General features: G+C 36.0%; 1 protein-coding gene and 2 long non-coding RNA genes across 3 annotated transcripts; 2 read left to right on the forward strand and 1 right to left on the reverse strand.

Annotated features, from left to right (window-relative positions):
• The first annotated feature begins 4,867 nt into the window (after window positions 1-4,867).
• LOC125494147 (uncharacterized) lies at window positions 4,868-8,949 on the forward strand. Its single transcript, XR_007270551.1, has 2 exons — window positions 4,868-4,920; window positions 8,547-8,949. It is a non-coding gene; the product is annotated as an uncharacterized LOC125494147 (long non-coding RNA).
• Window positions 8,950-12,701: 3,752 nt separating this feature from the next.
• On the reverse strand, window positions 12,702-16,983 carry LOC104902996 (hypothetical protein). Its single transcript, XM_010690959.4, has 3 exons — window positions 16,004-16,983; window positions 13,921-14,268; window positions 12,702-13,769 (listed from the first exon to the last, which is right to left on the reverse strand). The coding sequence occupies exons 1-3, from the start codon at window positions 16,448-16,450 to the stop codon at window positions 13,128-13,130; spliced, it is 1,437 nt and encodes a 478-aa protein (XP_010689261.2). The 5' UTR covers window positions 16,451-16,983; the 3' UTR covers window positions 12,702-13,127.
• Window positions 16,984-21,722: 4,739 nt separating this feature from the next.
• Window positions 21,723-23,352, forward strand: LOC130592063 (uncharacterized). The gene is made up of 2 exons (XR_008970210.1): window positions 21,723-22,148; window positions 23,118-23,352. It is a non-coding gene; the product is annotated as an uncharacterized LOC130592063 (long non-coding RNA).
• The last annotated feature ends 2,614 nt before the right edge of the window (window positions 23,353-25,966 follow it).

A 25,966-nucleotide genomic window follows, 5' to 3' on the forward strand; every position in this document is an offset into this window, starting at 1 on the left:
GCACTTATTTAGAAACAGAGGAAGTAACATAGAATGATTAATGAGGTTATATGACGATGGGTTGTTACATAGTACCTACTAAATCTAATGGAAATGGTTACAGTGACTGGAAACATGCAATGCTTATTGGATTATCTGTTGAAAATAAGCTCTGTTTTGTTGATGGAACACTAAAAAGGCATGTTATTACTGTACCTACTTATCCAGCATGTAAAGGTGTAATGATCTTGTGATTAGTTGGTTATTGAGTGCACTAGAACCTATTATTTCTCAGAGTGTTCTTTATTTTGCCACTACTAGAGAAATTTGGATTAACCTTGAAGAGAGGTACGGTCAATCTTCTGGACCATAATTATTCTCTCTTGAATAGAACCTGTCTGATATTTCACAAGGAGGTGAAAATATTGCTGAATATTTCACCAAGATGAAGATGTTATGGGATAAATTGGATATTGTGAATCCAATTCCTATACATACTTGTAATGCTTGTAGCTGCAATCTTAACAAGAAGTTGTTGACTGCAAGAGAGAATCATAGACTTTTGCAGTTTTTTATGAAGCTAAATGATGAGCACTATGCTATGGTCAGGGCTAACATTCTGATGATGCAACCACTACTTGTTGTAAATCATGCATATAGGCTTCTTGTGTAGAAATAAAGGAATAGAAATATTGCTCATGATTCACAAAATTCTACTAAAAATCATGACCTCATTGCTGGCAAAAGGAAATATTATGACAATCACAGAGCCAAGCCTCACAATTATGCTTATCAGCACCCTAACAAGCAATCTTAGAAAGGAAAAGTGTTTTCCAACAACAACAACAAGAAAATTTTTCCATATTATTGTGATCAGTGCAAGATCACTGGTCACTCCACTGAAAGATGCTTTAAACTCAATGGTTATCCTAAAGATTTCAAGCCCCACCAAAGAAATATGCTCTTGTTTCACAAGGTGCTAGTAGCAGTGCAAATATTCCTGACATTGAGAATGAAAGTTCTTCTCGAGCTAGTTTTGGTTCCGAGATTGCCAGATCATCTTTTACTCTTGATCAATGTAACAAATCCTTGATATGATGCGTCATAATTACAATCTAGCTACTTCAGATGCAAATGAAGAATATCCTGAAGAAGTAATTCATGTATCTGCTTTTCTAGAAGGTAAAACTTGTTTATTTTCTTCTTTTCAAACTGACTAGGTTCTTGACATTGGAGCCACAGATCACCTGAGCTGTATGTCTTTATTTGACGATTATAATAAGGCTATTTTATCAAGAGAACATAGTATTACTATTCTGATGGGAGTAAAGTACAAGTTACTCATATTGGCAATGCAACTGTTAATGGTATTCTGCTACAAAAAGTATTATATGTCCTAGATTTACGTTCAATAATCTTATTTTCATTCCTAAACTATGCAAAGATCTTGCCTATGATATTTATATATACATCAAATGCTTGTTTTCTTCAGGACCATTTAATGAGAATGCCTCTAGGCAAGCTTGAATATGGTCTCTATCGTACAGTTGTATGTTGCTACTTCATGCTCTTCTAATGTTTGTTGTTGTTGTTGAAAAACATGATAAAGACATCATAGCTTCTATTGCTGCACATTGGTTGTCTACACTCTCTAAATATGTTCTTGAGTGAAGCTTATACACCACAGACTAAGTCACATGCATTTCAACAACTCAATCAACTGTTGGGTATATGGTAGTATATGAGGCTCAATGGGGTGTATGGGTGTGGAGAAAGGTTGCGTCGAAGAAAAAACGGTGAAGGAGTTGAAGGTAGGTGGCTCGAGGGGTGGCTCGGAGTGGCTCGAAGGGTGGTCGAGGGATGCTCGAGGGGTGCCCAGCTCACCCGCGCTTGAAGACCTGCGACCGCACTGCGGGAGTATGAGGAACAGCAGCCTTGTTGTTTGCCCGTGCGCGAAATTCCGCGCCCACCCGCGCCCGCACGACGAGCTGCAGTTTCAGCGTCGCATTCTGTCCGCCCGCGGGGTGTCGAGCGCGCCCGCGGGGTGTCGAGTTCTGAAGCCTATTTTTCCGGTTTTTCTTTATCATTTAATGAGGGTATAAATATAAGCCCTAATTATGTTTATTCATTATTCTTCATCTTTAAACACATATTAGAGAGAGAAAAAGCAATAGAGAGAGTTCTTGGAGTGCTTTTTGTAATCTTTCTTGAATATTCATCGATTCCTAGTGCAGATTCGTGGTTTTTCTCCCAGTTCTTGGGTTTCCACGTAAAATTTCTGGTGTGTTCTTTCCTGCTTTATTATTTGATATTCTATTATTGTTTGCTATTATTTCTAGATTGATAGTCAATAGAACTTACAAGTGGTATCAAGAGCTAGGTTTGATTATTGTCTAGATCTAGAATAATTAACAATGGAGGATTCAAAGATTAGAATTGAGAAGTTTGATGGGACAGATTTTGGATATTGGAAGATGCAAATAGAGGACATCTTATATCAGAAAAATCTGTATCAACCTTTGTCTGAAAAGCCTGCTGAGATGGAGGAGGCTAAGTGGAAAGTACTGGACAGACAGGCACTAGCGGTGGTGCGTTTGACATTGGCTCGGACTGTGGCGTTCAATGTCAAGGATATCAAAACAACGGCTGGATTGATCAAAGCACTGTCAGATATGTATGAAAAGCCCTCTGCAATGAATAAGGTATATCTGATGCGCCGTTTGTTTGGTTTAGAGATGAATAATGGTAGTTCTGCTGCTGAACATATTAATGAATTTAATTCATTAATAAGTCAGTTATCTTCGGTTAATATTGCCTTTGAGGATGAAGTGAAAGCCCTAATTTTGTTTCCTCTTTACCTACTGCTTGGGAAACTGTTGTAACTGCTGTTAGTAATTCCTCTGGTAAAGAGAAATTGGTTTATGATGTTGTCCGTGATCTGATTTTGAGTGAGAGCATTCGAAGGAAGGAGAGTGGAGAATCATCTGGAGCATACATGCAGAAGGTAGAGGGAGGGGAAAAGGGAGGAACTTTCAGGGAAAATCGGAGTCAAAGGGGGACCGGGGTAAGTCAAAGGGCAGAGGTAGTGTTACTTGTTGGGGGTGTGGTAATGAAGGACATATAAAGAGAGATTGTCCTAGGAAAGAGAATGGGAAAGGGAAGAAGAAGGTTCAAGAAAGTGATGATGAAGAAGAAGCATCAACTAACTTGATTTCGGAGTACGATTCCGATGCTTTGATGGTAAGCATGGATGATCAGGAAGAGTTGGTTGGGTGCTTGGGATCATGGGTCTTGGATTCGGGTTCTTCTCATCATTCCTCACCATGCAAGGAGTTGTTTCGGAATTTCAAACCGGAAAACTTGAAAAGGTTACCTTGCGGATGGCAAGGCAGTGGAAGTCATGGGGAAAGGTGATGTGAGTGTGAAACTCATCATGGTGGCTCGTTGGAGTTGAAGAGTGTCAAGTTTATCCCAAGGTTGAAGAAAAGCTTGATATCGGTAGCCCAACTTGCTACATCGGGTTACAAGGTTGTGTTTGATGGTGGTTCTTGGAAAATTGTCAAGGGAGCAATGATCATAGCTCGTGGGACAAGACTGGAACACTTTACACCATGGGGAGCACAGTGAAGGGGCCCGGGATTGGGATGAGAACTTCATGTAAGGTGTCGTTTGGTCGAAAAACTATCGATAGTGGGCCAAGGGATGAGAACCGTGGTGAAGCGGTATCCCGGTGGCAAATTGACCAGTAAGCGCACAAGGTGAAGGATGGCACACAAGCATGATGTGCCGGAAATCCTAAGTGGAACAAAGGGTGTATTGTTCCAGTGGGAGCAATGTGAGTTTGCTTATAGAACAATGAGAAGCTTCTTTGGCTTAGGTGGTAATTGGTTTTATTGAAGTTTGATGAGACTTCAATGTGCTTCATTTGGTTGTACTTGTCTCTAAGGTGATCCGACCTCCGGGGTAGGAGGGTGTGTAGGTTCATGGAGTGATGGTGCAATGATTTGGAGGTTAGTGATTAAGAATCAAAATTGGTGTAGACTTTGATGTCTTTTGTATTGGAGTTGGTGCAAACTTCAATGTTATTTTCTTTGGTGTTGAGGAGATGTTGTCATGGGATGCTTGATGTATGTCATGGTTTAGACACGACTAGAGATTGCTTTTGCAGTGGGAGTTGTGTGTAGGAGTTGAGATGAATGAGAGGATGATGAAGGTATGAAGTTTTCTTCACTTACACCTATCTCCAAGTGGGAGATTGTTGGGTATATGGTAGTATATGAGGCTCAATGGGGTGTGGAGAAAGGTTGCGTCGAAGAAAAAACGGTGAAGGAGTTGAAGGTAGGTGGCTCGAGGGGTGGCTCGGAGTGGCTCGAAGGGTGGTCGAGGGATGCTCGAGGGGTGCCCAGCTCACCCGCGCTTGAAGACCTGCGACCGCACTGCGGGAGTATGAGGAACAGCAGCCTTGCTGTTTGCCCGCGCGCGAAATCCCGCGCCCACCCGCGCCCGCACGACGAGCTGCAGTTTCAGCGTCGCATTCTGTCCGCCCGCGGGGTGTCGAGCGCGCTCGCGGGGTGTCGAGATTTGAAGCCTATTTTTCCAGTTTTTCTTTATCATTTAATGAGGGTATAAATATAAGCCCTAATTATGTTTATTCATTATTCTTCATCTTTAAACACATATTAGAGCGAGAAAAAGCAATAGAGAGAGTTCTTGGAGTGCTTTTTGTAATCTTTCTTGAATATTCATCGATTCCTAGTGCAGATTCGTGGTTTTTCTCCCAGTTCTTGGGTTTCCACGTAAAATTTCTGGTGTGTTCTTTCCTGCTTTATTATTTGATATTCTATTATTGTTTGCTATTATTTCTAGATTGATAGTCAATAGGACTTACATCAACTTGTGCCTTCTTTGCCAGTTCAAGCTGCTATAGAGTCCATTTGCCCAGTATGTCCATCTGCTAGACAACACATGCTTTCTTTTTCTTCTAGTTCTATATCATTTATTGGTCGATTTCGAATGATACATGTAGACATTTAGGGGCCATATATAACTATGACTTACAATAAATGTAGTCTTTTCATGACTATTGTGGATGATTTTACTAGATGTATATGGATTCATATGATGAAATACAAGTCTAAGATTGTTTCCATTCTTCAGAATTTAGTATCTTTTGTGCACAATCAATTCAAGTCTTCAATTCAGTGCATTAGAACAGATAATGCAAAGGAGTTTTGTGAAGGGAAACTTAAAAGATTTTTTTGCTCAAAAGGGTATTCATCATCAAAGTAGTTGTGTTGACACTCCACACCAAAATGGAGTTGTGGAGAGAAAACACAAACATTAAGAGCTTTATTCTTTCAATCCAATCTACATGTTTCTTATTGGGGAGAGTGCATTTTAGTTACAGCCTATCTCATTAACAAAATGCGTTTGACTTGTCTCAACCAGATTTCTCCCTATACTAAATTGCACAATAAATAACTAGACATCTCTCACCTTAGAGTATTTGGTTGCTTGTGTTTTTTTTCTACTTCCAAACAAGGCAGAAGTAAATTTCATCCTAGAGCTGAACGATCATGTGTTTTTAGGCTACTCTTCTAGCCAAAAGGGTTATGTCTCTCCTCCACCTAGAAAATATTTTAGACCCTCTAAACAACCTTCTTATCTTCAATCATATGTTTGTAACTTTAGCACAACAACCCTACCATCTACTCATTGGTGCAATCTCATTCTTTCATCGGAATTACCTTCATCTCACATTTCTTCTCATAGCTCAAGTTGATTCTTTCACAAAACCTACACATTATTCAGAAGCTGCTAAGTCACTTATTTAGGTTGCAGCCATGAATAAAGAATTACAAGCTCTTGCAGACACACATACTTGGAACATTGTTCCTCTCCAAGCAGGGAAGAAACCCATAGGTTGTGAATGGGTTTATAAAACTAAACTAAAGGCTGATGGATCCCTATAAAGGTGTAAGGCTAGATTTGTCGCAAAAGGCTTCACACAACAATATGATTTAGACTATGAAGAAACTTTTTCACTTATTGTGAAAATGTCTACTATTAGATGCATCCTAGCAATTGCTTCTAATAAAGGCTGGCCTATATATCAACTTGGTGTAAATAACACTTCCCTTCATGGTGACTTACATGAAATGGTGTATATGAAGGTTCTTGAAGGGTTATCTTGCTCTCCTGGCTCTGTTGGCAGACTTAGAAAGTCTTTGTATTGACTTAAGCATGTTAGTAAATAATGGTTTGTTAGGTCACTAGCTGCTCTTCATGATCAAGGCTTCATTCAATCCAAAAATGATTACTCGTTATTCATCAAACAAACTGACCAACATTTAACTCTTGTAGTAGTTTATGTTGATCACATACTTCTTAACATGCACTAATTTTATAAGGATAACATCTCTTAAGTATCATCTTCATACTTCATTTAATATTAAGGATTAGGGATTGCTTCATTATTTTTTAGGCATTGAAGTTGCAAGAACTTCATATGGCATTATAATGATACAAAAGAAGTTTACCAAAGAACTTCTTTCTTCTGATCCTGCTCATTTTGATATCTCTCATCCTACTGTCATTCCTCTTCCTTTAAACTGAAGTTATTAACGAATGAAGGTGAACCACTAGCTAGATAATCCTGCTAACTACATATGTCTAGTAGGGAAGTTAAACTTCCTCACAAATACTAGACTTGACCTTTCCTTCACACTCCAAGTATTGAGTCAATTTATACATGATTCAAGGACTTCTCATTTATATGCTTTAAATCATACCTTGAAATTTGTGGTTGGAATTGCAAGACAAAGTATTATATTACATGCTAGTGCTGAATTGAAGCTTCAAATCTTTTCTGACTCATATTGGGGAGCTTGTAATGATTTCAAAAGGTCTATCTTTGATTATTTACTTCTTCTTGATAACTCACCCATTTCTTATAAGTCCAAGAAGCAAGTAATTGTGTCAAAGAATTCTTCAGAGGCTGCATACAGGGCAATGGCTAGTGCTGATACAGAAATCACATGAATTGTAAGGCTGTTGATTGAATTACGTATTACTAATCTACAACCTGTCACGCTTCACTTTTACAATCAATCTTCTATCTACTCCTTCCGTCCCAAAATACTCCTGACACTTATCAAGGCACGTAGTTTTAGATGATAAGTTGTCGTTTGGTTATCAACTATTATTTATTGAAAAGTAGATGTGATAGGAGTTAGTAGTTAGTAAAAGTAGTATTATTTTATTTGGAGCAAGAATGTGGGCCATGGTTAGAGTTGGTAGGTAATAAGAGTGGTATTATTCTATTTGGAGGAGAGATAGTGTGTGCCAATAGTTAAAAGGTAGAATGATTAAAATAATAGTGGTTCATATTTCAAAATAGAAGTGTAAAGAGTATTTTGGGACAGATAAAAAGGAAAGTGTGAAGAGTATTCTGGGACGGAGGGACTACATTACTAAAAATCTTCTTTAGCTTTCTTATCTTCCTACCAAACATCAATTTTGCTAATGTTTTTATTAAAGCATTACCATGGTCTCAGTTTAGTACACTTCTATCCAAGCTGGGTATGCTTACAGATTCCACCTTGAGGGGGGATGTTGAGCTATGCTCAAATGCTGCTAATAAAATCAGTTCATAACTGATCTTACCTGGCTGTACACATCAACAAAATTAGTTATTCTACCCATTTTATGTTTGCTTATTTCAACTTGTATTTAGCTATATTGTGTAATATAAATAGCTCGCTTCATTGTATTAATTTAGTCATTCGTAGATAATTCAATCAAAACTTTTCTCTCTCTAAACTTTTACGTTTTATTTTTCCCTAAACTTCTCTATTGCTAAAGCTTCTTCTCTAATGGAGGTTAATTAAACATCAAGCTATATTATGCAAATCTTCATCTTTTGTCACCAATTGATAATAGGAGGAGTAGCCCTTCAAACTTGTATGCTTATCATCGTCTCTTTCGTCCTTTAATATGGAGCAAGTTCACATGTGGATTAACACATTAATAAATGCAATGAATTCCCTGACAATAAGTTACCTTTTTACCACACCATTAATCCACTCTTCTCATGATACTCCGCTCATGACTTGCCACGTGATTGCTTTGATCAATGAGTAAAATTGATCTCAAATCGTTTGTATTCATTGTACATACTTTATATTGTTGGAAATAAAGCCTCGAAGTTAGGTAGCTTCAAAGAGTTTTTGTTTGGTTGCCTTTGTTAATGAAATGCTTAAGTCCCATATTGAAAGAATACAAGCTCATTACCTTTTTTTCTTATCACCATACTCCTTTAAGATTTCTTTGGTAATGGGGTAGGAATGTCAAACCACACACGCATTCACTGTGGGATTCTTGAAATCAATTTGTAATGGCAAATCATTTCTTACCGATTTTGTCGCATAATGTTATGCCTTCTTTCTCTCTCAATATATTTCCTTGCCTTTTCTTTTGCTTCTCTATCATATTTAAGCCCCCCTTATCTAGTTAGAGAAAGACACACACACTATCTTTTCTTCCAAAACTGTTCTCTCTAAATTCAGGCTGAATTAAGTTTCTCCATCCTTCTGCTTGTGAGTGCACATAAACGGGCGACGCTGTGTTAATCCTGCAGAGTGATCATTGGAAGGAAGTTTGCACCAGTGCTGCGATGAAATCATCTTTAAAGACAGTGGATCTCTTCACATCACAGCCATCCCAACTCTTGTTTCTCCTTTTATGTAAGCTCGTTCTAAATTTTCTTTGTGCTTTGTCTCCTTGGACATTAGTTGTAACATGTATTAAAAAGGATATTATTCAAGTGAGCCTAATAAGAAGAAATTCGTTTCTCATTTTTCTAGTATAAATTGACTGGATTGCAGTAATTCCATATCAAGTATTGACTTCATCCCTTGAAGTTGAGATTAGATCATCAATTCCATTCTGGACTGATGTGGATTAAGACCATTACTCTTGTTACTATCTTTATTGTACTTATTTCTATATTAACAATTGAATGTGAATTTTACTCAATTCCATATTAGTTTAACCATAAAAACCCTAATTGCTATTAGTGTCATCTTGTGGTTTAGCCTGTCAAGAGACTCTCTATTGGCTTGCAAGTTAGTGATTTAATTCTATGTTATGTATAACCTAGATGATGAAATATACCCATTTTACAACTTAGTGGTGATCAAATAAGAAACGACTAATAAGACATTAAATAGTTTTTAGGCCCGCGCTATGTTCAAGGTAATTATAATATTTATTTGTTAACATTTTACTTTATAAATATAACATCAAACATTACTTGATTTGGTGGTTAAAGCTTTAATGTACAAGCTTGAGGTCATGGGCTCAAATCTTATAAGATGTATTTTCTATTTTTTTTTTTATTGTATGTGTGTTTTCATAAATAAGCACTCTAAGGGATAGCGCCATGTATGTGACCCGGGCTATGCCCCAGGTAAGAAAAAATTTCATATATTAATATAATACTTTATGATAATAACACTAAATACAACTTAGCCTAGTGGTTAGAACTTTAGTATATGTACTCGAGGTCTCAGGATTAAACTCTATACTATGTAATTTCTTAATTTTTTTATTGTACATGGATTACATGAACTAAAACTCCCTAGGAAAAGCGCCACGTGGCATAGTTTCTTATTTTCACACGCCTTTTAATATATTTGTATAGATGTCTCTTTTAACTTCATTTCTAAAGCCATTTTCTTTAGCAAAGTGTGAGAACTTCACGTGTGAGAAAAAGAACCCACTTCAAAATACAATAGTAATCAACATAGGCTGCTTAACTTGGCCAAACTCTTTCTTAAGTTTGAATTGCATTAATGCTTTGATGCTTGAACTTTATGTAGAGGTGATCATGGGCCGGGCCGGGTTCGGGCCGAGCCGCGGTCAAAAAAATTTGCCTATTGGCCGGGCCGGGCCTAAATTCGGGCCGAATTTTTGTGTCCAAAGCCCGCTATTTCGGGCCGGGCTTAGCGGGCTTTTGCGGGCCAAAATGGGCCGGGCAAAAAAATAGACTAAAAAGTCATCTTTAGCTTGCCCAAAGCCCGCCCAAAAACAAAAAAAACGACCGGGCCGGGCCCGGGCCGGCCCGCGGGCCGAAAAATTCTGCCCAAAACCCGGCCCAAAAATGGGCCGGGCCAAAATGATCACCTCTAACTTTATGGTCTTGATAATTTACAACTTCCATGCTTTTCTAATATAGTCTATTGGCTCAACCCACCCAATTTGGACCAATCCAGTTAATCTCTAGTTGGGCCCAAAGATTGGCTTATAGTTATAGTACATGAAAACCATAAAATGATGAATTATTGCATGAAATGAATGGTACATGAACACAAGGCTCAATGCTAATTAGTAATTATGGTAAGATGCCCCATGTTTGAGGACCAGTCTCATTCAAAGGAGACCAATATTTTACATGCTGTAAAATGCGTGCTGACTTTTTTCTTCTTTCCAACTTTAAAGCACCTTCTCCCATCAAAGATGCCATCATCATAATAATAAAATAATAATAAAGTGATAAATAAAACCCAAAACCCAAAAAGATGGAATTTAATAAGCACACATGGGTGTGAAGTGTGATCTGAAGAATTCCTACGAATCAATAATATGTTCTTTCTGATCTTCCATTTAATACTTGGACCGTTACACTTGCGTTTCCTTCAGGTAAAGCTTAATCTCACCATTTACTTTAATTACCCTCCATTTCACATTTCACATTTCACATTTCACATTTCACTCCACTTTGTCTTCTTCTTATTCTAATTTCCATTTCCCTTTTAAAGTGTTATGCCACATTTATAGTTCGTCAGAGATTAAACATGAAGTATACATATGTAGGATATTTTTATGTGTAAGGGTCTATTTAGCAAAATTAGCGGTTCTAGTAGATGTTAGTTGTTGCAGTAGTTGTAGCTGTTGGGATAGCTGCTAGCGGTCTACTAGTAATTGTTAGAGATTAGCGTTTAAAGTAATTGTTTAATAAGGAGTATTTGGCAAAAGTAGTTGTTGAGATTGGAAGATACAATAAAGCCCTGTTTGGCACTAGCGTTTAAGATAGTGGTTAGTGGTTGGGCAAGATTGAAACGCTAGTTACGAAAATTATGAGTGTTTGATAAGGTAGTGGTTGTAGTAGCGGGTAGCAGTTGAAGTAGATTATGAGTAGCGGTTGTGGAACGTTACCACAAGTAACGTTTGAGATTTAGAGGTAGCGGTCTAGCAAATAAACCCTTCATAATAGCATAAGGTAGAATTATTAACCAATATTTTTTTATCTTTTACAATTCCAACAACTACTTTTGCCAAACACTTCTAATTAAACAACTAAATTAATCGCTGATCGCTAACAGCTACTAGTAGACAGCTAGCAGCTATCCCCAATAGATACATCTACTAGAACCGCTAACAGCTACTAGAACCGCTAGTTTTGCCAAACATGCCCTAAATGACATTCATTATATAGTGTTTATTCGCTAACCGCTACCTATAAATCTCAAACGTTACTTGTATTAACGTTCTACAACCGCTACCTATAATCTACTCCAACCGCTACCCGCTACTACAACTACAACCTTACCAAACACTCGTGATTTTCTTAAGTAGCATTTTGGCCTTGTCCAACCGCTATCCGTTACCTAAAACGCTATTGCCAAACAGGGCCTAAGATTTAATGATAAAATGATGATAAATAAGTATTGATTGTACAAATCAATTTGTTATTTTGTCAGGTATATATAAATTCATACTATATTTTAGCATTAATCAAGAGTTTGATATATGCAATTTCAAGAATTAACAATAACCATTAAATATAGTCTTCTAAAAATGATACTGGAGTATTTGTTTAGGACATTAAGAGATGGTTATTATTAATGTTTAATCATTACGTAGTATTCTCACTTTTTTCTTCTTATATACAACCCATAGAATGACATACTTCCTTCGTTTTTTTTTTTACATGTTACACTTTCACTTTTTACGAATGGCAATGGAAAATATATCTCTAATTTTGTATTTGTAAAAATTATAAAAAGTACATATCAAAAAAATACATATTAAGCCGAATCTAACAAAATCTCACATGACTAAATTTTTATTCATATATAAATCACAAACAATGGTCAAAGTGAAATTTGTAAATAGTATAAAAAGTTAAATTGTAACATGTAAAAAAAAAAAAAAAAAAAGTATAAGTATGATTGTCCTGTATTTAGAGAGTACTTCAGCAATTCAGACTAGGAATCAAGAAATTTACCCAAAAATGAAAACCATAATAAATCTGCAACTATAGTTAAGGGCAATAAAGACCGAACACCCAACTTGATGGTTGAAAGGTAAAAGCTCCTACCACTTGAGCTCCCATTGGATCTTTTCAATAGTTATAGTTAACCTTCAAAATTTACATACTCCCTCCCTTTTTCTTTTCACGTATGTCAATGCAAAATTTTAAGAACATATATTTCTAATTTTGTATTTGTAAATATTATAAAAAATACATATTAAGACGAATCTAACTAGATCCTATATGACTATTTTTATTTACGAATAAATCACGAACGATTGTCAAAGTAAAGTTTGTGAATAGTGTAAATGTCAAAGTGTAACATATAAAAAAAACAAAGGAAGTACATCAAAACCAAAATTTAAAGAGTTGGAAAATGAAAGCAACTAGGGATGTCAGTCCAATGTACAAGATAATCAGAAGATATCTATCTCATCATCAGTTGATGGGTCAGCAGATGAAAGTAATTTTACAAAGATTATAGAAGATGGATGATCTTGAGATACCATCAATTAATTAAAGGGAAGTACTAAATCGCAGAATCCATTAGATTCAAGATCCACAAGAGACCCTCCTCAACCCAAACCTCGCAGTAAAATTAAAATTTGCACTGTGAAAACTCACCCTGCCCTTTTTGTATAAAGGCCCTCTTGTGAATCACTGTGCTCTATTTACAGATTCAATGAGACAAAAGAATCCAATGGAAAATTTCTGCTGAAGAGAAGAAATGCTCCTACACACCCAACCTTAACCTTAAAAAATTCTATCTTCTACCATTCTAGCTATCCTGTCTACTACCTGTATGGAGAATTCCAGAGTTAACCCTCCATCATCAATGATCAACATGCATATCGTCAATCGGCCAAGACATGTTGTTCCTATTGCTCTCATATGATCTGTCCATTGAAGCAACTTTGGCACGATATGCTGCTGCTGTTGCTGACATAGTCTTCAGCCTGTCGCCATGCGGGAGCTCACATGAGTCACCAACAGAACTATATCTAATCTCTGCTGGAGGGATAAAACAGTCAATTGATAAGCCTGGGACGTTGAAAGCTACTTCTTCGATTGTCCAAGCTTCTTCCATCCTGGTCTTTGTGTGGCTCATTGCTGTTTCCCCGAATCGGAAAAGGGTTACCACCGAACGCCCTGAATGAGCAATCATAATGCCTTCAACGGGTCTGTAATCATCAAGACATGAATTGATTGTTGTCTCCCAATATACAGCATCTCCTCCGTTAGACTGAATGCGGGTCAAATGAGAATCTTCTATGTGCACAAGAAGCCCGGTCTTCTGACTGAAGTAACCAAATAAAACATGGCGTATAATTTCAGCTGGTCCTTCACTCCTGGCCTTCAACGTCTTGGGATCAGCACACAGTTTAAGGATGAAGCAATCTTCTCCATTAATCTTCTTTTCGCCAATGCATCTTGCATTCGCAAACATTGCAGCAGTGGTTCTTGGATCAAGGCCCTGTAAATTGAAACAAGTCTAAAGATTCAGAGAGACACCCCTTTAAAATTTTGAGCCCAAGCACATATAGCTAGCTGACACAAGCACCACATTGATCTCATTATCTTATAGGAGTCATAATTAAAAGAAGACGAGATAGCGGTACACTGACCTGTAGTGCACGGCGAAGGGGTCTAACCGGACCCTTAGCAGCATGTGCACCGAGCCAAGGGGTGTGCCTCCAAACTAACTTCCCATTGCAACCAGCGTGAACCTTGCTACCACCAAGTGCAAGCTCAACATACCACATATCAGGATTCATCTGCCATAACACAAACCCACCAGACTCTGCAGACTTGGAGGAATTACGGTTCTTGATAACCTTATTGGGGGTCTCAAGATCAGAAGCTAGCATCTTCAACTTCCCCATGGCATATGCATTATGAATAGAGTTTTGGAGCTTCAACCCTCCAGAAGCAGCCGTGTATTGTTGCAAGATATACTGTGCAGAAGAAGTTTCCTGCAAAGTTTTGTCGGATTATAAACAAAGACCTTTGACATTCTTAAACAGATGGAATTAAACCCCTTAATAAAACAAAATAAACGAAAAAAAGAGGCCCCTAAAGAATGAACAAAATTCATCTTCAACTTGAAGAATCATGTTCAAAAGCCAAGATAACTACACTTCACCAAACATCTTGACTCGTGTCGTGGCAATATCAGTGTACATTTAAGAGTTAAGACCATAAGTTGTAAATATGGAAATGTCTATTCGGTGATAATAGAATCACATGGGATTCCTACATATATACTCATATTAGTCATATACTCCAAAATCATCTATAGGACATAATGAGGCTCAAGTACTAAAGTCTATGGGGACACAAAGAAGAAGCAAAATCTACAAATTCACATGCAGAGAAAGGTGAACAAAGGTCTCAATCTACACAAGGCATACAAAAAAAATACTACAAAAACATCAGTACCAACAACGTCAAAGCCTTCATCCCATTAATATAGTTCGCCTAATAAGTCAGGATTTTATCTCCGGTGGTCACTTACAAGAGTACCAAATACATAATCAAACAATAAATGAGGAAAAAGGCAATACTCAAACACATAGATTGATTCATGAACAAGCAAGAAATCAAACCCAAAAAATGCTTATTGCATGTCGAGTTACCTAAACTAGAATCTATGAAGCAATGTACCTAAATGTGGAAAAAGATCCCTCACCTAACCTCAAAGAGTTTAAAGTCTTACTCAAATCTAATCTCAGCTAATTAGGTGGTACAAAAACCTAAATACCCTTTCTTTTATTCAAAAAAAATAGCAAAAACAAGGTCATGTTTTTACACCTACTAACGCCAAAATTCAAAGCAATTCCCAGGTAACCCCCCTCAAAAAGAGCTCACCAAGTTGCAAAAAATATAGTCCATAACCTAATCCAATCCAGTGGTAGATAACACCAAGAGAAACAATACAAAACATTAGTCCCCCCTTTTCTTCCTTCAACATATCCAAGTTCAGATGTTGACAAATAACCCACCAATTTACACCACTAATCTCAAGGTCCAAGGAACTATTATTTCCCATACTCTATGTTTAAACATTTTCCAACGGTATAATAAACAATCAACAACAACAACAAATCTTAAAATTTAAACTACTCATCCTTCAACTAAAGTACTACTACCTCACTTCACTACATGTTCTTGTAAATCTCTAACCATATAGACATACATACTTCCTTTGCAAGGAGGATGCCTTGGCCTAATGGTTAAGATTGAAATACTGTGAACAATAGGTCGCAGGTCCGAACCCCCCTTTCCTTCTTTATACTGCCTTCGTGACTCATATGGATCAAAAAAAAATACATACTTCCTCCGTTATGAAATAAATGAAACGCTTCTCTCTTCTACATTTACCCCTGATAGACTAGTAGCCTTTACTTTCATGTAATTACTTCATTTTCATGACATTATCACTCTTTTTTTCTTCTTCTATAACAAAAACAAAAACAAAAAAATATAAAACTATTTTTAATGGACTCAAAACTCCTATAATTACAGCAATATCTTACAAAGAAAAAACAAACAGATCAGAACCCTTAAAACCCCAAAAGATAAAAAAAAAAAAAAAAAAGCCAACCACAAAAAATAAATTCCAATAATAATAATAACAATAATTAAAATACTAATAATGATGATAAAAAATGGAAAAAAAAAAGAGTGAAAGAGACAAGAGGTACTAACAATGGGCGTATCCTTAATACTGAGATGAGGAAGTGGGTCAGAAGCACTAACGTGCACGGGTGCAAGAGGCGCACCCAAGACACCAAGTAATAATCTTAGATCGGACCTTTTACAGGCAGCAGAAGATGAAGAAGAAGATGCAGAGGCAGAAACTGAAGGGTTACGTTTCATCCAATGGGCCCACCCAGTATCTTCTCTCTCATCACGTGCACCGCACTGGTCAGGTCCTTCTCTTAACGGAGATAACATCTCAGGTGGTCTTAAACTACCGGATCTTGCAATCAACACTTCAGGTATTGCCACGTGGTGGTGGTTTTTACGCCGTCGAAGTAATCCTGTCATGGGGGACATATTTCTTGCTGGACTTTTAGCTCTTGATTTACCTGGTGATAATCCTCTTACTACTTCTTCTTTTAATGCTGAGAAAAACCCCTGTTTTTTTTCCATTTTTTCTTCTCTTTTTTCTTTTTCTTTTTTTTTAAGAAAATAAAAACCCCAAAATTATACAATAGTTTGATTTTTATGGGGTTTTAGAGTATGGAAGAAATGTGGGATTTTGTGAGGAAATGATGCATATTTTTTTAGTTGAGTTTGAGTTTTGTTTGTTTGTTTGGTTGAGTGAGAAAAGAAGAAGAAGATGAAGAAGAAGAAGAAGGGAGGAGAGGAGAGAGAAAGTGTGTGAAAGAGAGTGGATAGTGAGGGAGTGTGAAAGAGAAGAGAATGCCGTTTGAGTGAAGCAAATTGGAGAATGTGAATTTTTTTGATTTTTATTTTTTTGGGGTTGTGCTTTTGGTTGCTAAACTGGGGCCAGTATGTGTACTGGAGAATATAAAATAAAGTGTGTGTTTTGTTTGTAAAAACAAAGGAAAAAGAGGAAAATGATGATGAAAGTAAAATGGGGAAGAATTAAAAAGAAATAAAGGTTAAGGATTTGAAGAGAAAGAGAAAGTGGAAGAGAAAGAGAGGATGTTGATTCTTGTATGAATGTAAGAGTATTAGGAGTAATGTAATATAAATGGAGTGATTAGTGAGGGGAGGAAGAGGGAAAGCTGCAAATATGGGGGGTTTTGTTTTTGTTTAATGGGGTAAGCATTGAACGGCGCTAGCTACCATGGTTTTCGCCACTTTCATACTTTGACTACTCCATGCTACTTATAACTTTAAACAATGCTAATGCACTAATACTATACTGAGTATACTCCCTCGGTTTCATTTTAATTTACTTACTTCATTTTAGGGGAGAATCGATAAGGAAGTATAAAAGTATGAGAGATAAACTGAAAAAAGGTAGAGAGAGAAATTGAAGAGTGAGTTAAAATATTAAAAAGTGAATGACATGGGTGGAAAATGAGGAGAAAGTAGATGTGATATGTTACCAAAAATAGAAAAAAACAACAATGTGTAGATTAAAATGAAATGGACTAAAAAGGGAAGTGGGTAGATTAAAAAGAAATGGAGGGAATAACATTTTGGGTTGTTTCTTTTGATGGTTTAGAAGCTAACGTTAATGTACTGTTCTTTTCAGTTCAATTTAGCTATTTTTATGAAACAGTTTTACTTCAATTCATCAGCTTGTTTCAGTCATGTTATGTTATATTCAGTTCAGCTTAAAAGAATGAGACCTAAGAGATTTGTAAATTTAAGATTTTTAAAGTCTACTTTTCCATGTGACTGTAATTAGTTTGACGGATTTTTTACCAAGCACCACTGAGATTTTACGAAATGCATAAGTAGCTCCTCGTTTTCAATTATTCACCAGATACCCCTCAGGTTTGCCTATAATGTACTAGAGACTCTTAATTAAATAACAAATGTTTATTTAATTTTGTTACCTTGAAGGATCTATACCAAAAATATAATTCCTCATTTCACATTACTCGATACACCTTGACTTTCAACGCTTGCTGATGTACTACTTTGGCTATTAATATCTTTAATTATATATTAGAGTATAGTATAAAAATTTGATTTTATGAAAATATACATTGAGACGAATCCAAAATATATTACATTATAATATTTGATTTTATCTAATAGTAAATAATGCATGTTTAAACCTCATTGATGAATAGTGGAATTCTCAAAGAGTAGTGAGTAATTCGAAACGGAGGAAATACTTTTATAGTAATACAAAATGTCTTATTCAGTGGTCATTATAACTTTAATAGTGGTCAAAGTTAGAGATGGCAATTATATATGGGCGGATGGATGTTTATATTAATGGATGGATGGATGGGGAGGGTGATATATATATATATATATATATATATAATATAATATAATATAATATAATATACAAAATTGTTTTTTATTGACACTTGTCATTTAAGGTATTTACAAAAAATACTTAATTTTTTAAGTAAATAATGGGTGGAGTGGATATGAGTGAAAGTTTTGGCGGGTGATGGATGGTGTGGATGGAGTTTTGGGTCGCGGGTGATGGGGCAGGTGGAGTTCAACCCGACCCATCTCCGATCCATTGTCATCCCTAGTTAAAGTACCTCTTTTTTTTTTTACTTTTAAAGGATTATTTTGGACATAGGGTGGTATATTGGAGAATTAGGATGGGGGTCAACTGATTATGAGTAATTAATAGAATCAACACTCAAAGTTATAGAAGGTGTTTAGTATATTTATGCAAACCTAAGAGGCACCCGATGAACTTTTGAAAATGAAGGGATGTCTCATGCATTTCTTTAAACATTTTTAAAGGTGTCTGGTGAAAAATTTGTTAGTTTAATGTTCCTTTTTGTTGGGGGTGTCAACCCAAGTCCCATAATGGAAGATATATAAATTAAGATTGTCTTGAATATAAGTGTCCACACAAATCCATGAAAATGATGTTTTCTAGGAGGTGTATAAAAACAAATATGTGCATACGATAAGCAGGCCCGTTTTGGAATTAACAGTGGCCCATGGACGAACTAAAAAATGAGGTCCTAGTTAGTAGTCGATAAAAAAATTCAATTTCTAGAGTATGTAATGATTAAAAAAAATTATTATAAATGACACTTTTTGTTGCCTTAAAAGTCAATATGATAAAAAGTATCAAATTTCGTACAACTTTTAGTGAAATCACCCGAATATTCTGGTGTAATTGCTAGAATCTTCTTGAACAGTTGAGTTATTGGAATATCAAACCAGTGAAAAAACAACTAAGGAACCAAAATTTCAAAGTAAAGGATGAGAAAAATAACATAAGAAAGAGGAAAATTAATGAGTATGAGATGTGAAGCACATTAGAAGGAGTCTTTAGATAAATGTGAAGCTTTTAATCCCGTTGGCATTTGAACATTTGAGAAGATCGTTCATAAGACAAATCATCGTCAAGTTGTTTGTAGATTTTAAAAAATTTGCAACTGGATTGTAATTGTAGAACAAAATGGAAAACAAGTTTCAGAATTAAATTAGAAAAGAAGCGGGAGAATTGAATAAGTATGAAAACTGCCAAAAATTGGAAAGAATTGGATTGAATAAGGTTGTAGATTCAACACTATTCTCAACAGTCGGCAGTGTGGTGGTGTTTTTCTAATTTTTTTTAAACTTTTCCTTTTCTCTCTTTAGCCTTTATTAACTCAGGCTTTGTATATTGGGGCCTGGGCCCATACCCCTCTCGTTCGTGTCCAAATACGACCCTGACAATAGGGAAGATCGTATAAGACATTTATACTATCCCTTTCTTAAGATGCATATATATGGACTAGGGGGCCTATACGAGGGCAGCCAAGAGAACTCTTTTTACTATTTTTTTTTAAAAAAAATATATATGTTTGGACTTGTTAACAATGTGAACGAACTGACAGCTTATCTAGTATGAAGCAAAACACTTGCAAAATCACTTTGTACATATTTTTGTTCCTAGGGTTATTCATTACATAGGTCTAACTCGTCCCCTTTGGCCAATTTTACAAGCATATGGTCATCAATTTTGTATCTAGCTGGTTAGAGGCTAAAGACAACTAAAGCTGATGATCTTAAACTATGGTGAATTTCGCTGGGAGTCACGTCTTTAATTATTGAAAAACCTGAAGCAATATCGAATTATTTTTGCTTTGTTTGATAAGTATCATATGACTATCATCCTCAAACTCATGGACATGTTGAAGTGTTTATTAGGTATATCAAGTTCATCTTAAAGAATGTAGTGAAACCTAATAAGTCGGATTGGAGTTTAAATGTGATGAGCCTATGGACATACAAAGAGACCTATAGGTATGTCCCTTCTCATGACTCATGATAAGTTATAGTCATTTTGCTTTACAATGTAATTTAAGTTAGTAATTCTATTATGGGATACTCTTCCATCTACACCCAAATAAGGTCTCTAATGGTCCAAAAATCAAAAGTTAAGGTTCTTCTCTTTTTGTTTTTTGACAGGAAAAAAAAGGATTTCATTCATAAAGGATAGTCAAACGATACTTACAATCAATTTCTGAAAAATCGAAAAATCCAACACAAGTACATAACATTGACACCGTATAACTAGATACATAGTAGATTCAATTAAAAGTATCCTTAATAAAAAAATTCACCCGACGCAATACAATACGTGATTTCGCTCTGGTTCGACTTAAATTGCGCTGATGAATAGTCGTTTGAGTGAAAATACTATCGTGGTCTTCTAGATTTTTACAAAGAATAGAGATTGTTAGATCTTCCTTCTTTATCAGACGAACAAAAAAAGGATTTGAACACACTAGAATAGACACCATCTTAATGATGAGGTATAGGTATGTCCCTTTTCATGAGTCAATTAAAAGAGTTTTTGGGATTAGGCACCGAAAACCCTACAAAGATTTACCATTGAGGCCAAGAAGAAAAGAGATGAAAGAGAAAGAGAAAAAAATAATACATATATGCTTAACTGAAATAAAATACATTAACTACATGCATTAGCAAAATCTGACTACATTTAAAAACTAAGGGAGCCTGTATAAAGAAAGAAAATGAGAAGTATTTTACATTTTTACACTCTAAATGGAGGGCCCATGTTGCAGTTTGGTTGACCAGAAAATGGGACTATGCTTTGTTCGTTAGCCAATATAAACCCCACCAGGCACCAGTCATCAGATTAGTTCGGGTGGGAGGAAACAACTAAAGTTGAATAATCTACTTTGGTGGAAGAAAAGCTACTATCTATGTAACCCGCTAATCTCGGCACTAACAGTTGTACTCCCAAACAACTACATCATAAGCATTTCATGAATTCAAATAGATTTTGATCCAGAATTTCATAGCACTATTTCATAAGATGAGGTGAGGTCCCCTTAATATTTGATTCTCTGTCAAGTGTCAACTAATTAGTATTATTTGTTCTTCCCAAATTCTTAGATGAGATGGGTTGTATAATAGATTATTTTCTAAGATAAGGGTAATTTTGTTTTTAAATAGGTAATTATATTGAAGTGATTCTTTAAAGGTAAAAAGTTATCTATTAAAGAAGTGACTCATTTCAAACGTGATCAAATGTCGTGTTGGGCCGAGTTCAAGCTGCATCCAAAAAATTTAGCCCACTATGTCGGGACATCCAAGATTTGGGCCTGTGCCCACAACCCACTATTTTGGGCCAAATATAGGGGGCTCTCGGGCCAAAATTGAGCCATCAAAATTTTAAGCTAAAAATTGTGATATGAGGTGTCCAAAACCAGTCCTGAAAAAATTAAAATCCGGCCCAAGCCCTAGCATTTTTCGACTGAATCAACCTCGATCAGCTCTAGACTCATTTAAGGTGGAAAATTACACTTTGTTTTAAAGTGAATCTCTTTGGAAGTGTGTTGAGGTATAATATACTTATTTTATTCAATTAGAAGCCTATGTTACTCTCATTATACGATAAATTTCCTTAATTTCTTAAAACTTTTGATAAAATGTCCACAACAACAAGAAGGCGAGGAGTGCGATTTTTTTTTGTCATGCATAACATTTTTGACGTACTCAATTTATATTCTGGTTCAGAAGATTTCGATGACATAAGTATTTGTTCACCTACAATTCATTTCATATATTATTTAACTATTTCAAGCTAACTTTGGTTAATTCTTTTCAGATTTCTCGTTCCTTTACCTCTGATCCTTATACGGAAGATCAAATCAATGAGGTGAAAAATAAGTGGGCAAGATACTTCATTGATAATTGCATTGCGTAGGTTAGTTTATGTTAATTTCCTTTGTTTCTCTATCTTTACAACGAATATAATTTAGTGCAACTCATAGAAACCAATTATTATCGTATTGACTTGGATTTCGTTATATATATATATATATATATATATATATATATATATATATATATATATATATATATATATATATATATATATATATATATATATATATATATATATATATATATATATATATATAATATGGTTGATTCGCATGATATCTATGTTGAATTTTGAATCGTATTTATTTCTTGTTGAACTTGGATATTGGATGATGGATGTTGGAGGAAAATTAGTTGATAGAGGATGATGGATGTTGTTTGTTGGTTGTTGGATAATTTTTTTGGATTATGGATGAATTTTGGTGGATGTTGGTTGTTTAGGAAGATTAGATGATGGATGTTGCATATAATATTGTACAAGTTAATTCCCAATTATAGGGTTTATCCAATTTACAAACGGAGCTCTGCCAAAATTTATACAGAAAATATTGTAGCAAATACTGAATTCTGCTTGCTGTATGAGGAGGTTGGATGGAACATGCATGTACAAATAATTTTAAAAAAATTACAATATATTGTTGCGGTTCCTGGGCAAAAGTGCAGCAATATATCAGCCTATTGATGCGGTCAAAAACCGCAACAATAGGTTAATTACCTATTGTTGCGCCCTTAATTGTTGCGCGGCCAAAACCGCCTCAATAGACCACTTACTGACCGCAACAATAAGCTATTATTCTACTAGTGCAAGATTATTTTTAATCCAAGTTATTTGGAAAGTGTTTGTTCTTAAAGAGTTATTCTTGAATTATTAGTGATGGAGTTTTCGAAATATAAATTGTTAAGAACTAACAAATGCGTTACTTATCTAGTACATTTCTTACTCGGTTTTATACTGACGCACATTTCCTTTTTCCTATTTGGCTTTGCCTTGCTTACCTTTGGTAAGCAGTTTTGCAGGTGAATTTTTGATGTGCATGGGAGCATACTAGGAAGGGGATCTTCACCTAGATTAGAGCATTTTATTTATTTTGATTTTGAGATAATATTTAATTTTAATAATAAGAAGTTATTATTCTGGTTAAAGTCTTCCACTGTAAGTTATTTGGTTAGTAGTTGGTTGCCGAAAGCGTGTTAGTCATGTGGCGGTAGTACTCCTAAATTAATCAAATATTATTTATTTTAAAGTGAGTAATTTGGGGGTGTTACAACAACCCTCTTATTTGCCTAATTATTTTTATAATTGAAATAATTGGTGAATTCCCCTACCATAATTCCTTTTATTTAATAGTTTTTAGTTGATAATTGAATAATCTCTTAACTATATCCTCGCCTAGCTTATTATAATTAACATATTCAGTGGTTACCCTTAGTACTTGTGTAAGAATGACCCCTTTCTTGCCATTATACTTAGGTTAATGGTTAGTTAATCAGGTCGTTTAATTTAGGGATTGTAAAAAACTTAATGTTAGTAGCCTTCTGTTTATCTGTTTTTGGAAATTATCGTTTTTCATCAGGGGCATTTTGAGAACTTGGGATGACCCATGGATGCTTTGAACTCTTTGTCTCCCACGTATATCTCCTGTTAGCTTAATTAGCACAACCCTCGCTATACCTCGAGATTACTCTAGAAGTTATCGTGTGCCCATTTTAAGGTACGCGAGTGTTTTAAAAGGTTGTCACATGGCCCCAGGGGGATGCCATTGGCTCTGTTTTTGAGTATCCAGGAGTGCTTGAAAGCGTTAGTTTAGCTTTTATTTTCATTTTGGGGATGTTTTCAGGCATCTCCGAGCCTGGAGATGACACTCCGAGCCTGGTGATGTTTGTCATCTCCATCACATATCTTCCTTGGGTTTTCTAATGCCTTAGGACGGACCTCGCGATCGAGTTCTTCAAATCTCGTCTATTTTCCACGTATGACTCCCTTTGGCTCTATTTGCACTACCCTCGCTTTGCCTCAGAATGGATTCATCGTATGTCTGTTCTAGTGCATGTTAGTGCCTTCAAAAGCCCTTTCATGACCTTGCACCATTTCTCAGACCCCGGGAGTTCCCGAATACGTGGATATAGCCTTCAATTGTTCCCGTTTTGGCGCTATTATGAGACTTCTCCGTGCCTTGCCATGTTTTTCTTCCAAGACTTTTCTAGGAGGCCCGAGATGCTTTGATATGGACTAGAGGTGTTTCAGACTCCCTTCTTCACCCACATATGCATTTTGTTCCTTGCTTTGTACCACCCTCGCTCGCTATTCCCCGAAATGGGCTCAAGAGGCAATTGTATGCCCATTCACATGCATGTAACTTGAACGGTCCTTGGAATACTCGAAAGCATGGATTTTAGCCTTCAAATTTAGGCGACTGAGCACAGGTTGGAGGGCCTATTTTAGGCGCCTATACCTGTGGTTGGGAGCCTATTTTAGGAACCTGAACACATGTTCGGTCACCTATTTTAGGCACATGGGCACTTTTTCGGCATTTTCAAGTCATTATAGTCCTTTTTTTTAATTAAATGAATTATAAAATTTCATTTAATTTCATTTTTTTTTTATTATTGCAATAATGTGGCCTGAAAAGTTGCATGTAATGTAAACAGAAAGGTTGCCGGATATGTTGCTCGAGGAGTGGTGGGGGATGATGCCATACAACCTCCTTCAACATGTGATGAGAGAGAGTGAACGAAAAATTGCCCGGAAAAGTGGTCAGAGAAGTCCTTGGATGATGAGAGAGTGTGAGGAAGTATGAGAATGAGAGAGTGAGGATGTATGAGAGTGGGAGAGTGAGAGAGAGTAAGGGAATGTGTATGAGTATAAATACATAAGAGGTATGTATACAAGGCGTTAATAAGAAAAATAGGACGTCATTTAGCAACCCAGTTCGTATTTTGGTAGTTAAACATTAGCAACATAGTTTTATATATGTTGATATCCTAATGGTGGGTGCAATCTTATTTTACGTACAAACTCCACATCCGACTCACCTCTATTTAAGTTCAATTTATTATTCTTTAGAGCAAGTTGTATTCGCACTATTTTTTCATTTAAGAATTGAGATCACAAAAAGAGTATATTTCTCACTTGAATTTCAATTTTAATATATTAACAGAAATAGGGGTGGCAATGATTCGAGTCGAGTTTGAGTTAGAGCTAGCTCGACTCGACTCGACTCATTAGCATTTTGAGTTGAGTTTGAGTTGAGTCGAGCTCACTCGCGTCAAGTTTTGACCGAGTTTTGTTCGAGTTTTGACCGAATCGAGCATTGATCGAGTCGAGCTTTGACCGAGTAGATTTTGAGTAGCTTGCAAGTGTCATGTTAAAAGCAACAATAAGATAAAAAAAATCTAAATGTAGGTATTTTGCTATTGATAATTGGGTATTCGAGCTTCCCACGAGTTTTCAAGTCGAGTATCGAGTTTTCAAGTCGAGTATCGAGGTGCTCAACTCGACTCACCAACATTTCGATTCGAGCTCACTCGAGTCGAGCTTTGACCAAGTTGATCTCGAGTAACTCTCGCGTTGTCTCGTCTCGTTGACACCCCTAAACAAAAACATAATTATCTTACTATAATGTAATTATAATCTATCAGTTGATGAGTGGTAGCATTAATCTAGTCCGAGTTAGGTTTGTAGTATCTTACAAAAACTCCACCTCCTAAAGCAGCACGATGTAAAGCTAACGGACTACACAATATCAACAACAAAGATGTGTGCACACAATGACACATGACTCGTAGAAGTAGAAGGTCGTAGCTTCTCAGAGCTTCTACCGGAGCTACATATATATTTAATATATTTAATAGAAGTTA

The sequence above is a fragment of the Beta vulgaris genome, chromosome 1 (genome assembly GCF_026745355.1).
Source record: "Beta vulgaris subsp. vulgaris cultivar EL10 chromosome 1, EL10.2, whole genome shotgun sequence".
Taxonomy (NCBI): domain Eukaryota; kingdom Viridiplantae; phylum Streptophyta; class Magnoliopsida; order Caryophyllales; family Amaranthaceae; genus Beta; species Beta vulgaris.